General features: G+C 36.2%; 1 protein-coding gene across 1 annotated transcript; it reads left to right on the top strand.

Annotated features, from left to right (window-relative positions):
- Positions 1-13,729: 13,729 nt before the first annotated feature.
- On the top strand, positions 13,730-15,066 carry LOC115441116 (GS homeobox 1-like). Its single transcript, XM_030165734.2, has one exon. The coding sequence runs from the start codon at positions 13,747-13,749 to the stop codon at positions 14,623-14,625; it is 879 nt and encodes a 292-aa protein (XP_030021594.2). The 5' UTR covers positions 13,730-13,746; the 3' UTR covers positions 14,626-15,066.
- The last annotated feature ends 512 nt before the right edge of the window (positions 15,067-15,578 follow it).

Here is a 15,578-nt window from a genome sequence, read left to right on the forward strand (position 1 = left end):
CTGGAATACTATTTGTGAAAATGTGGAAAATTCTATACCTTATTCCAGTGTCGGCCGTTGCCAGAGACAACCTGTCTTACGTACTCCGAGACTTAATACTCTACAAGACTCTCTAATTATAATAATTTGGAGCAATTGAAACGCCTTGCTTAAAGGTCAGCGCACATTATTTGTATCTCTATATTTTTAAATACATACATATCTTTTAAATAGACAGTTTAGCGGCAAAGGTAGAGCTGTTACGGACATACAGAGTACACCATCGCAGTTTAGCGTTTAAAATACTGCATTTATAATATCGGCCCTGTATGATATACTGTCCCACTGCTGGGTACGGGCCTCCTCTACTACTGAGAAGGATTAGGCCTTAGTCCACCACTCTGGTAGTAATAGTAACCAGTCGTTAATTTGACAATGAACTACTCAACCAGTTAAAATTAAAATAGGCGTTATAAGAAGCATATTTATTGACATACGACGAAAAACTCTCAACTGACAAGTAAGTACAAAAAAACAACATTTTATCCAGGGATCGGGTTTAAATAATTAAAAAACAAAACTAAATTTTACTAAAAAATTAATTATATACTGTCCACTGCAGAGAACTGGCTTCCTCTAGTATTGTGAGGAACGAAAACTTAATAATTAAGTATTTATGACGACGAAAAGCATCGCGTGACCTCTCTTATCGCAGTACGCGTTCACCCTAACTTGTTATAAAACATTTTCATTAAGATTTTTTATTCAGTGCGCCACCTAATTTAGTCTTTCGGACTTGACGTCGTGTATTTTATGTTTATGCAAGAAATGTTGACTCGAATGAAACTTAATTATGAAACTAGCGCTTGCAGGTTTGTTTGCCTTAAAAATTTGAAGGAAAAAATTATGTTTGGATGCGAGCTTAAAGAATATTTTAGTACTTTAAAATTACTTTATAATTTTTATAGTAGAGCATACTCTGCAGATATAAAAAATAATGTTACAGCTTTCAAAGGCTTCGCTACTCATCCACCCATAGCATAGTTGCCTCGCCCGTGTTTAGTTGATGCACATACTTATTTTACACTTACTAACCCCAGATCGCGGTACAATGACAGATTTTCACCATCCATACAATCAATACAAAGTCCCCAAAAGCTGTCTGCATGTGATTGATTTTCTCAAAATCTACTCAACGGATTTTTGTATGGTTTTTACCAAAAGATATTGCAATTAATGAGGTAGGTTTAGGTCAATAGTACATAACAGTTATATGTAAATTCACTGAAATATAACGATTACTGCTGAAGGAAACGCGTGGTTGTGTTGTGACACTGATTTCCATGCGGGTGAAGTCGCGGGCACAGCTAGTATGGAATAAATAAATGCATTTTTCTTTTCACTTCCAAGTCTCTTTTTAACTGCAAAATATCTTTTACACAATCTATACAGCTCACAATAGTAATCAAATAATTAATTTAACTCAAACCAATCAATTGTATGTACAACTAACCAAACAGCCGGAACAACAAAGGGCCCGACAAAGTGGAGTGTGCTTACACATAAAAAGTAAATCGGAACGACACAAAGCCGGTCGGGAGGCGATTCTTGTATTAACACTACAATAGTAATAGTATTTTGTGATTGCATTTTGCGGTGGCGCAACTATTGTGAGAAGTTTGTGGGATAAGTGACGAGCGATTTACTCTTTCACAAATATATACAAGTGCACAGTCTTGATAAGGTATAAACATCGTTTAGGAATTGATTAGGAATTTACGCTATACCTAGTTAGGGTACACTGCCTTTTCTTTATAATTTATCCTGTTTGCTAATATTCCCCTCATTACCTCAGATAAAATTGTGAAAATGTTTGTTAGAAGGATGTGACGCCACTCAAAGGGTTCTATATTTTTTACATCAAATCCTACAGTATCATACAAGTACATTTTTATCAATAAGAGTGTAAACAAATTTGTATTTTTATTCATGAAAAATCCAACACGACCGGCACCGTAAGCAAATCTTATTCTTAAATGAGTTACTGATTATGTTATTCATCATCAAACCGCAGGACATTCACTGCTGAACATGGGCCTCTCCCAAAGATTTCCAGATCGACCTACTGGAAGCAGCCTGCATGCAGCGCCCTCCTGCGAATTTTATTAGGTCATCTGTCTCGTGGGTGGACGTCCGACGCTGCGCTTGCTAGCTCGTGGCCTCCAATCCATTATTATTATATTATTATATCAGTTCAATGTGTACAGTTCGTTAAAAACGAATAGTACCAGATTTTGGCGTGTTTTCGGCTGATTGGAATGTGATCCAGTATGAAAGTTTGGATTATTATGAAATTAACTAATGATATTTCATATAGTTATTAAGTACATTATTGATCTGAAAATTTTACTGTAGATATATGTTGTTATGATTAACTTAATTAGTGTAATTAGTTTATCCGTTCTAACTGAAATAAATACACAACTATTTTAAAGACTATTCTTCCTTTAAATTGCGCCACTGGGCGACCCCTTTGCAGCGATTTGTCAAACCCCAAGAGCACTCGCTAAGAAACTACGAATCGACATTGTACCAGAATTAATGCGCCAATCCACTCCAACTGACATGGGAATTACTTCTTCAATAGTACTTGGCCGTGAAAGAACCGCTTATGTGGTTATATTACGTATTCATTTAGCACTGATTTAGCGAGTGGGGACTTTTTAGGAATCCAACGGTCAGTATTGGTAGTGTTTAACATCTAGTTTAAGTCGGTAGATCGCCAGCCTTTGTGCATTGTAGCCAGTGTAGCTACTGGACATAATAAGACTTAACATCTTAGGTCTCACAATGGCGATCGCAGTGAAATACCCAACAAAACTTTGTAATTAAAGGCTTTCATTAGTCCAGTCGTATCGCTTACCATCAGGCGAACGGAAGGTCGTCTTATCATTCAAAGAAATATAAAAAAAATCCGGATCAACAAGCTCTTCAATAAATGCCTGCTTATGCAATGATAAGTATTCTCTTTTCTTAAATAACCCTGAACAAATCCATAATCCAATTCAATATGTGTTATGTTAAAGGTTTATGTATAGTCAATATTATTACTGTTATTTACAATACTAATATAATAATGTTAGTTACAATATTAAACTACTGGTTGTGCTTCTTAATTTAATAAATATGTCATAATTTTATAAAGAAAGATTTTTGAAATTAAATTAAAATACTCAACCTAATTCCAGGCTACAACAGTAATACGGTAGAATGTTCTAGGCTACCAGGACGGTGGGAACTGCACTCCTAGGATTAAACTCTTGATATTCTTTATTGCAGTTAGAAACTTTAACTGTGAAGTAAATCAGATGGTTATAATTCAGACAATGAAAGTAATGTCGCTGCGGTGCTTTGGAATGAAGAACGAAGTTTGTATTTCCTATAATTTATACGTCTAATGGTCTGTGGAATGGAGCGACATAATAATAGCCTAGTTGGGAGTGGAATGGACTGCTTAGACGCATGTTTGCAGGCCCAAAACCCAAGGGCAAGCACATCTGACTTTTCCAAAGTTATGTGTGTAAACTTTGTAAATTGTCGTTTGCTTTCACGGTGAAGGAAAACATCGTGAGAAATCCAGCATACCTGAGAAATTCTCAAAAAATGTTGAAGGTATGTGAAGTCTACCAATCCGCACTAGGCCAGCGTAGTGGACTAAGGCCTAGACGCTCTGGATAGTAGAGGAAGTCCATGCCCAACAGTGGAGCAATATATATCTCAAGGGGTGTTCCACAATGTCTGAGTACACGCCAATCATCTAATATAATATAGAGCGATGAAATATTAAGGTCAATCTCCTAAATAGATGATAAAAAAGAGTACAATTTGCACTGTCTAATACCTTAAAATTATTGAAATTACTTGAACAATATGAAACAGGGCCTATATGACAAATTGATATTTGTGAGGGTGCCCCGACTCACACCACTGTTCGTTCAAAATAGCAACAATAGCTGGAACCTTGATTATTACAGCGTTAAAGGAAATTCGTTGTTCTTCACAATCAGAGGTAAAGTGTGTCAAGTCTACAGTAGTCAGTAATTATGTGGATTACAATCTTTAGACGAAGAAAGAAACAGGGCGTAAATTTGCCCCAGGAAAAAAGATTACCAAGCGCAAATATAGCAAAATTGCATTTTTAATTCAAATCTCAGCTTTTTCTCAACTTCTGTTGCAAATTTAAATGTAGCTATATTTTTTCCTTCTTTCACAGTAAAGTCTGCTAGTTTAGAATTAATGTTAAATATCAACCCCATTATTTTATAATGAAAATAATTTATATGTAAACAGAGTAACCCTTGCAGATAATTTGGCAGAGGCCCGTCCTGGCCGACACACGTGCACCCTCTGGTTGCAGTTTAAAAGCATTAAAAAGCTTTATTAACTTTGGACGGGTGTAGGTTATAAAGTTTTGTAACTGGGTAATTTTATTTTTGGTACGATTTTTTTTTAATTGTTCTCATGCACAATTGAATTGGTATATTAAATGTTATATGTTATGGGATAGATGCATTGAGTGATGAGTGATCTTAGGACAAAACCCGTAACACTGGGTATCGTGTGGTTGTTAGTCGCTGCTTATAGTTGTATGTATTACCAATAATTATTTTAATACGTCTAGAGTAATAACATTCGTGTGTATAAAAAATACAATCAACTTAAATTAAGAAAACACTTTCTAGTCTGCAATTTTCATAAACCAAGTACAAACAAAATAAAAAATTGGGTAGGTGTTTGTTTCTGTAAATATAACAAGCCCGTTCGTAAATTCGATTTCAAATGTTTGTTGTGAGAGATGTGGGTTTACTTGCGTATTGAAACAAGATCGTTTGCGTACAGTTCAGTTGTTTTGGATATTTCGCGAAAATAAAAATAGACGTTGGTTAGTAAAAATAAGAAACGGGCTAAAGATAAATATGATGATGAATATACCGATGGGTAATCTCCCATCAGTCGACTTTCTATTGGACCCCAATCCACTTACCATCAGTTGCAGTGGGAAAACAGCAGTCCTTGCTTGTATATCCCTATATTTTATATTAGTAAGACTTGCTACTAGGAAGCAATCTATAATATTTTCTAATATAGCTTTGCCTCAAGACGGCCAACTTCAGAAGTCCAGGGGACCGCCTCTTAATTATGCAACGAAACTCCCAATTACCAAGCCGAGTTCGCAAAAAGTAATCTTCGTTTCCTGTACAGAGTGACGCAACAAAGAAAACTAACCTCAAAGGATCGGGAAAAGTTCGAAACAAGAAAAGTGATTTGAAAATGTAAAATAAAACTTCTTTTTATAATTATAACGTCCCGCGTAGTTTTCGATTTAGCCAATGTCGAAGTATACAAATAATTTCATTAGAAAAGTTGCGATATTCGGTGAGAAAGAGATCTCGTACCTTTTCACATAGATTAGTACCACATACCTGAGAACAATATAACAAATAATGAAGTTAGTATCAATTTATGCCAATTTTAAAAAGATAAATACATAAAGCATTGTTAGATAACTTTAGATATATTATTATTAAATATTAATTATTAAATAAATTAATTAATGTCTATTTTTTACTATAAAATACGATTTGTACACCCAATAGTCACGATTGGACCACATAATATTGATTATTCATTACCCGAGTAATTGAGATATAATGTATAATTAACTATAATGATATTGCTAAGTCGATATAAAATGAAACGTATTGCCTTACTTTTCTATTACCTGCAGTATGGTTAGGAATTAAAATGTTTACTTAAAAAATCAGTTACACGCAGCAGCATGATATTTGTCTTGTGCTGGGAGTACAATGGACTAAGCTTTTTTTCTACTGCACTATAACCTTAAAATGGACCCTATTTACAAACCGAAACAATTACGTAGCCCGCAACAAACATACATTAAAAAATAAAAATAAAGCAACAAAATGAAACGTAAATCCTATCAGAATAAAACTCAATTCTGCGTAAAACTTTTTTTTTTAAAATCGTACTTACCTAGCTTTATCGGCACGAGCCACTCGAGTCCATTAATTTCGCGCTTTGATGTAACTCCACGTTAACGGGTGACTTTACTTTTTTTTTTCACAAAATCAACCCCTCGTTTTATATTTTAAAAGGTAAATTAACTTTTATGAAGTCAGAAAAAATGTGTTTGAAAAATGCTTGATTGGCTTTTAGCGCGGCCCTTACGGATGATTGAGTCACTTGGATTTAGAAATGTGTTTTGACCTATTTTAATGTCATGACTTATGCCTCCTGACTTATGACTGCCTCGGTGACTTAGTTGTATTGCATGTCCGGTACAATAGCGCTCTGAGGTCCTGGGTTCGAATCCCGGGTCGGGCAAAGTGATATTTGGGTTTTTCTGCTCAGTATCAGCCCGGAGTCTGGAATTTGTGCCCGATATGGCGATAGGCTCGCCCCCTATCACATCATGGGACGGAACATACTTGGCGAAAAGTGGGTGCCCTAGTTGCGCCTCTGCATACCCCTTCGGGGATAAAATGCGTGATGTTATGTATGTACTTATGCCTCCTGAAACGGACAAGGTAATGTCAGGCTATTCTCAGCATAATAAGCCCGGAGCGTGGAATGTGTCCGATGCAGCAAGAGGCTCGCCCCCTATCACATTATGGAACGAAACACACTTGGCTAAAAGCGGATGCTCTGGTCGTGCCTCTGCCTACTCCTTCGTAAATAAAGGCGTAATGTTTGTTTTGTTTTTGTGTAATGTAATATCTCTGGTGAATTCTATAGGACATTATAGTTGATGGTAATTACTTTGGCAGAGCATATTGGAATTAACATATTTTAAGATAAAAAGAGCTTCGCCGTGCCAATATAATGCAGTCATACCATGCTAAGTGTTTACTGCCAAGCGAGCAATCAACTCGTGTCATGAATAAAATGGCAGACATGTGATACGTCCTATAACTTCACCGATTTTTATATCCATCAACAATGTTTGCACATGGGCGCATAACAGCAGAACTAGACAAAGAAATGACATCTTTCTAGATATTTTAGACTCTAAAGTCTAGTCAGAAAACGAGAAATTTGTATCCCAGCTTCATAGGAAGATTTTTCATGTATTCTGGTATAAAAAATAAAGAACATTGTTTTTATATGACAGTATGATATTATATGTCATATGACAGTATCTCAACAAACTTATGCAAGTTTTTTTTGATATTAAGACGATCATAAAGCTCATCACATCATCATCATCAGCCCTTTGCTGGACACAGGCCTCTCCCAAGGTACTTCACAGTACCCGATCTGCTGCTTTATGCATCCAGTCGTTGCCGGCCCTCTTGTGGAAGTCGGCCCACCGTCTGGCCAGCGGGCGTCCCACGCTACGTTTCAAGACGTCTCCACTCCAACGCTAGACTATGGGCATTATATAGGAAAACCATTCGTAATTAATTATAAACAATTATGAAACTCATGCCCGCTGTTCACTCAACGATATATCATACCGATTCGAGTTTGCACAGATATATCGGGCAGTCTTATATTCTCGACGCGTCATCGAAATCTGCGTCAGTCAGTTCACGTCATACACATGTTCGATAAAACTGTGCAAACGAGTCCGTTTGTTTGTTTGTGCAGTCGCACAGATACATCGGTACGATATATCGTTGCCGTGTGTAGCTGCTATTAAATACGTATACAACTATATTAATAGCTAGTATTAGAGTAAACGGAACACTTTACTTAACAACTCAAGCCTTTTTTCTTAGAAGGTTACTTCTAATTTACACACACACACACAACATCACGCATTTATCCCCGTAGAGGTATGCAGAGGCGCAACCAGGACACCCACTTTTCGCCAAGTGTGTTCCGTCCCATGATGTGACAGGGGGCGAGCCTATCGCCATATCGGGCACAAATTCCAGACTCTGGGCTGATACTAAGCCGAAAAACTCAAATATCACTTTGCCCGACCCAGGATTCGAACTCAGGGCCTCAGAGCGCTGTCTTACCGCGCATGCAGTACAACTACGCCACCAAGGCAGTCACTTCTCATTTACATATAATTCAGAGTTATCCCAATTTAAATAAATTTCGTGCCTAATATAACGATAATTTTCAACAACAACACTACTTAAAACCATCAATAAAATTAAAAATGCCACTCCATTCAACTATAAAACTCTTATCGGCTTACAAATCTACACCATTATGGATCTCGCACCCGAATCTATTACGCGACAAAGCGACAATTAAACATCACCAAAACTTTATTGTAACTTTTAATGAACTTAAAAATTTTACAACTCCGCAAAGAATACAATTGTTGTCGCTTTCAAAAGTGCTTGCGAATTATGACTCCAATTATACATTATCTACACACAAATTTCAAACCTACACCAATGTGATACCGTTGAAATTCGCTTGAAAAATATTCAAGTAACCTCGGCCCCACAAACAAGCGTCTTCGAACCGTACAATGGATTGAAAGGACAATAGTATCGATATTTCATTCACCGTAACGAACTTATGAATGAACGTATGTATGAATGAACAAGTGATACCTGTAGCGCGCAGACTCGGAGGCGTCAGTATTGTCCACTTCGCAGAACGGCCGCCATTTTGGGACCTGTTTCACAAAAGGACAGGTGGTCATTAAATAACTTTTCTACGCTCATTTCCGTTTGGCTTTTGATTGGATTCCTTTGCGTATTTGTTACGATTTAAAATTTAATTGTATTTAAGTTGCCAAGCCATTATTAACTGACTGCCATCCACGGGGTCAACCGATTCACTCTTAGTTAAGTAAGACAGCCCAACATGAGTCCTGCTAGTAGGGACTATGAAACGTCGCGATGTCATTCGCTCCTTCGCCATGTTCGACACTATATTACAGTTACTTAGCATCGAATAAGTGCATTAAATTTGCTCTGCCAAGATTACAAAATGCTACACGATCCGAGTCCTTATTGCGTATTTAAAATGCCGACTTAGTATCTGTTAAAAATACAATCTTTATAATTATTATAACGTCAACCAACGAGAGACGTTGCGTTCCTCCATTATTAGACGACCTGTCTCCAAGGTAACTCTTCGAAATCATTAAAGTGTATATATTTCATCATAAAATACATAGCATAATACAATCGCTATCCAGTCTTGCAATATCGGAAATAATTCCAATAACACAGCCCAGTTCATTTCTTTTTAAAACACCAAACATAAAATTCCATATTGCTAATTGGTGTGTTTGCATCGCGTTCGCAGAAATATTTTGCCCACAAAGCACGAATACGTTTCATTCTTGGTAAAACAAAGCTCATAAATTGCAGAATGGTTTTAGATATTTGTGTAAAAGTAAACCAAACCCTAAATTAACATAAACTACTACTTATCCCAATTCTCAGGCGAGTGCAGTAGGTTTTTTATTCTAGAAAAAGTCTTGCTCGCGACGGGACTTCGCGCAACACAGTAATGTATTATATTATTAAAAAGTTACAGTATTATTTTTATGCAAACACCATTGCTACACCACCCCAGTCGGGAAATGGATATTGGTTTCTGATCAATATTAGTCCAGATTCTGGAAATAGTGATTGAGAGTACGCTAGGCTTGCCCTGCGTTACATAATGGGACCGGATGTACATGGTAAAGTTCACTAGTTGCACCTCTGTCTACCCCTTTGGGATAATCGCTACACCTGGCCAAAAGAACCCTTTATTTACCGGCTTTGCAAAACCAATGTTTGTTGTAAATTGTTATTGTCGGTTGTCAGTCGTTTCTGCTTCGTGACCTCGGGACTTTTCGTCAGATTTGGCAACAAAGACACAAAGGCTTGCGATGTTGATAGCCAAAGCCTTTATGTGATATCTTGATACGGATCGCCCGCAAAAAATGGCGGCAACGTTTTTGTTGATGCTTATGAATTGAATTTATCGAATTTATCTAAACAGAGGTCGGCTTGTTTGCCCATCATGTGAAAGGGGTTGATATCGCTTGAAGTATCAGTCACCAGTAAATAATATATGTCCCCCCCGTGACCATGAAGGCTGCAAAGTCTTCGAAACGTCGGGAGAAAATAATAATATAAAAACCGCGAAAAAATCCGTTAAATACTTTTATTTTCAAAATAATATACGTTTTAATTGGTTAGTACTTTATGATTTTAATTAGTGTGTCAAATTAATGAAATAAAATTCAATCAATCCGCCTGTCTCCGTCCACTGCTGAACGTAGGCCTCCCCAAGTGAGCACCAACCAACCGTCTTAAGCAGACCGCGTCCATCCACTACCCGCCGCATTTTTCAAGTCGTCGGTCCATCGAGCTGCATTCCCATGCAGTCCCATACTACGTCTACCTAATCGCGGTCTCCACTCCAGCACCTGTCTACTCGAGAAATATCATTCGCTGGTTTGATATTATGATGTTCTTTGCTATCGCATTTGCACAAATTCAATTATATATTATTCTACGTTTTTTATAGTCACAATTCTCATAATGCAAAAAGGAAAATAAAGGCAGAAACATGATATATTGTTGTTTCCAATTTTTACCATAAAAATATAAAATCTATTTTTTTCTAACACAAGTAAAAATAGACATAGGACCTTGTAATAGTAACCCAGCCAAAACATGATATATTGTAATTTCAAATTTTTACCAACATGAAAATTTAAAATATATATTTTTATCAAACATAAGTAAAAATTTACATTGGACAATAACTAGCGAAATATTGACTGGGTTACTTTATTATATAAACATGCTAACCTCCTGAACTCTACTCCGCCAGCGAAAAATGCTGCCCGCAGGATAAAATTGGCTTAAAGTACCGAATTTTCAGAAACAGATCAATTAGTGCCAAATACTTGCATGTAAAAAGAATAACTGTAGATTTTAACGATTTACTCGTCAGAATCTACAGCTTAATTGGCTTTCTTTTATAATATTGTATAAATATCACATCAGTATCTGTTCATAAGATTTTTACTTAACAATACATACACTTTTAAAAACTATGGACTGCTTAATAACATGAATTAGATAAATAAACTCTGTTATAAACCATATAGTAATATAAGCTATGGTTTTCTACTTACGGAGCACATAATTTAGACAAATTTGTATGTTTTGTTGTTTGTTTTGTTACTGGGCATCGTCTACTACATCCTAAATAATAAATAAATATAACATAGCATTATATGAAATTGCAATTACTAATTAATTGGCTCAAACCAAAGCGCTAAATCTGGTTATTAGTGGACGCGAATAATTGCAATTGGAATAACAAAATTATTATTTCAAACGGCGATTAATTTGCGAAATGTTTGCATAATAATTAAATTAAAACATTCAATATAAATCAATTCATATTGGAAAATATAGGAAGAATTTTATAAATACACTTTTCTTACATATTACTAATATTTTAATACTATATTTTTTTTCTATGGTGGATGTTTCAATCAATCAATCGGCCTGTATCAGTTTACTGCTAAACGTAGACCTCCCCAAGTGAACGCCAACCATCCCATTCTTAAGCAGCCCGCGTCCATGTTATGGTTGGATTTTTGTTAGAAGCAAATTCAGAAACAGCTGAACGGATTTGGATGTAATTTGGGACACAAATAAAGCATGGCCTAGATTAACACATAGGGTATTTTTTATTCCGATAACTTGCTCCTGTAGAAGATAATTGAAGATTTTATCTGATTTTTTAAATCGATGGCACTGGCGAAGTACAGATAGAGCTATGGATTTCCACAATGATTTTAGTACTTTTGCAGCAGGAAGGTTTGTTAGTGTAGATGAAGCCGCGAGCAACACATAGTTAGTAATAATACTTTGTAAGATTTCTTGTTTGTTTGTAACGTATGTAATTTAAAGCTCTAAGTATTACTAAAAAAATATTATATTAAAATAACAGCTACATTGTATTTAAAAAACTGACGTATGCATGCACACAGTTAAAAAGAAAATAACATTACAATTTCGTATATCACGCTAAAATAACTTCAAAAAGGGAGCTCGAAGTAACAAATTAAATATGACAGCCTAATAACAAATACACGCACAATTATAAGGCTACCAAATATTATTAGCGTCCCTTTTCATTCTATAACTAGTTTAGCATCTAAAGGTACCAGATTTCGTAGGGCGTGGCCTCCACACCCTCCGAAGGGCTTGTAAAAGCATAAGGTCTATATTACAGAGTATACATATTTAATTAATATAGTTCGGTTGGGAGTTTTGGCAGTTTAAAAGATTTCACTGAAATTACAGGGCTAAGAAAGTTTGCAACTTGGTTGAAGATAATGAAATATGAACACCAATTTCTAAGTTTTTGGCTTTGAAGCGGACGTAAATAGATATTAGGGAACGTTAATCTTGCTTGCTTTGTGGATAGTAGGATATATTTTATATCCGTCTGGATAGCGATCACCGTACACAAGGTTTTAAAACCCGCCACGGTGGCCCACGAAGTGTGTCGCGTTCCGAGATCAGTCTGTGTATATGGTTCCAGGCCGGCATAATTGTGTCGACTAAACTAAACAACACTACATTTACAGAAAATCAATCACTTTCTGTACACAATATTCTGCGCAATTATGTTTCTATCAAATGTAAATGCTTTATATAAATTACTACATTTTAACCTGGCGACAATATAATTTCGCATTTAAAGTTAAGAAGTTAAGATGTTATTTTTATATAATCATATTCTACAATAAGTTCTATGGAATGTCTCATTATTTTTCTAAAGTATAACAAATTTAATAACTAGTCATAATATTTATTATTTAGCTCGTATCAAGTAGACTATGTACAAGGCATTATGAGAATACTTAGTAAATTCAATTATCTTCAAGCATGGAATATTGTAAATTTTCTCTTGAAAATATTATATTATACTATTTTATAGTCTAGTTCAGATGAAGTACTGAGTTTGAGCAAAATGTATGTGACTGCCTTGTGTTATATTAGTGTACGATTGCAGTGCTGAGGTCTCGGGTTTGATCTCCGGGTCGGGCAAAGTGATATGAGTTTTTCTATTCAGTATCAGCCCCGTGTCTAGAATTTACGCCCACTATGGCGATAGCCTTACCTCCTATCACATCATGCGACGGAGTACACTCGGCGGATACACTAGTTGCAACTCTGCCTACCTCTTAAAGATAAAGTACGTGAGTGTGTGTGTTATGTCACTTTCGACTTGAAACACGTGACTTACCTGAGAGTCTAATTCGTTCACGTAAACAGTATTTCATATAGTACAACCTACAACACAGTTTACCAACACTATGGAACAGTAACCTTGTTGAAAATAAAACATATCTGCCTACATCATGATCAATACCATATATTTCAAACCATAAAAGCTACAGAAACCGTTTCAATATCGCATGAATCAAAAACAGTAACCAAATTGATTTTAATGAGATAGATATTAGGGATGTTAGCGTCCCATACAAAATTATTCATAGCTACTAAAATGCTTCGTTCATAACAATAGTAGTTTTTTTAACCAACTATCAGAGGGGTTGATGGCACGCCGACAAAAGGGTGGGACGGGCCAAATAATTGCCGAAACGCTTCGAGTGAGACCCATTGTGTTTATTTACAATGGGGTGCACTAAGTGGGGGTAGTTTTTTGTAATTGTTACATTCGCGGGAGCACACCCTGGCTCACCAGTTCGGTAGGTGACGCCGCAGCGACCACTCCGCGAACATGTCTCGATCGTTTCTAGTTGACACGTTGATCAGTGACACGAAGGATTGTAAGAAGACAGAAATGTCTCCCGATTTGAACCCTTATAGTCTCATAGGGTCGCACTTGGACCCGCGGCCGAAGTTCCTGCCGTACCCTTATCCGGGGAATTTGAATAATCTGCTGAATCTTGGACTGCAGCAGCGGTCGCCGGATTTATTCAGGCCGTTTTTGGAGCAATTGCAGTTCCGTTATCCGTTATTGCACCAACTGCCTCGTCAACCGGAGTTCTTCGAAGCCCAAAGTGAACTAAGGCCTTTCGAAAACTACCTGAAAACTGAGGAACAAGACGCTTTCGTGAGTAGAAGGAAGAAGTCAGTGTCGCCATATCTTCACCATCCATACAAAACCACATCACCATCGAAAAGCCAAGGTCAAAGGTCGCCCTCGCTTTCCAGTGAAAGCAGAAACGGTACACCAAGTCCACCGCTTGCACACGCTGAGGAACTACTCCCGGGGTACTCCAAAGACCTGAAGCGCTTACCTCTCAAAGAAGACTCCAGCAAACGCATCAGAACAGCCTTCACAGGAACCCAATTATTAGAACTGGAGAGAGAGTTTTCCATGAACATGTATCTATCAAGATTACGAAGAATCGAGATCGCTTCTAGGCTGAAACTGTCTGAGAAACAAGTGAAAATCTGGTTCCAAAACCGCCGCGTGAAGTTGAAGAAGGAGGAATCTCCGATGAGCTCAAGCGAGGGGAAGAAAAAGTGTTGCTGCACGAAGACTTGCGCGAAGAACAGATCTGAATCCTGTGAAAATGATCAAGAACAAATTGACGTTGTGAGTGACAATGACACTAGTTACGAAGCCCAGAATTTATCGCAGTACCTTTAATTTTGGATCATAACTTTATGAGTATAGAGTACAAACTACAGTAATTAAAGTAATTACATATACTAATGTGAAATAACCTAATACATAAAAACAGTGTTCTGTATGGACTAAAAGTGTCAGAAAGCTAAGTTCTACTGCGACGCAAAGGTTTTCAAAAGTTGTTGATCGTATTGTCTACTACTTATTGCAACTGATATCAGTTGATTTGTCTAAAGCTAAAGAGAATCGACTTTAAACTACGAAGTAAAGAAATGAAAAAGGACATTTTTTTTTTGTGACAAGTAAGGTAATGAAAAAGTAGTGCCAAATAAAACACTGATAAGAATATTCTGATATGAGAATGTCAAAAGTAAAAAATACTTCATAATTTTAATACGATTCTGAGTTATTTATTATAAAGTGTCATTTTAGGTAATAAGAATTGTGGAATTTGTATATTGTTAACTATGTAAATAATAATTTATATGTCTTTCGGAAGTGGAATTTGAGATGAATATATTTTTGCAACCAGACTTGTTAAGAATAATAAACTTTTACAAATGAATATGTCTTTTTAATGATCAAAATTACAAATTTACAAACATTTAATATGTACACATACATAACGTGAGACCTAATATTGATCAAACAATATAATTTTCATTCTTTTTAAATCAGCTTTTTTAGTGTGTCTTCAAAATATTATAGTACAAAAAATTTTACAACTACTCAGAGCAATGTTAATTATATTTTGGAATTTAATAAGCACACACTAGGGTTGTTAATAGAATGTCATTTGACATTTCATTATCGACGTGAAGTGGTAGGGGACACAGATATGCATACCATACGATATTACTATCAGGAATGTCATTCTAATCTCGATGACAATTCTATCTCAGTGCAATAAAATACTTAGCCGTTCAGCCAATAAGAATGATTGAATGGAATTCGAAAATTAGAACTCTACTGTG

Source organism: Manduca sexta, chromosome 19 (assembly GCF_014839805.1).
Source record: "Manduca sexta isolate Smith_Timp_Sample1 chromosome 19, JHU_Msex_v1.0, whole genome shotgun sequence".
Lineage (NCBI taxonomy): Eukaryota > Metazoa > Arthropoda > Insecta > Lepidoptera > Sphingidae > Manduca > Manduca sexta.

What these genes read in the sequence shown, in the direction of transcription:
- LOC115441116 (XM_030165734.2), top strand. Translation starts at nt 13,747, where the DNA reads ATGTCTCGATCGTTTCTAGTTGACACGTTGATCAGTGACACGAAGGAT.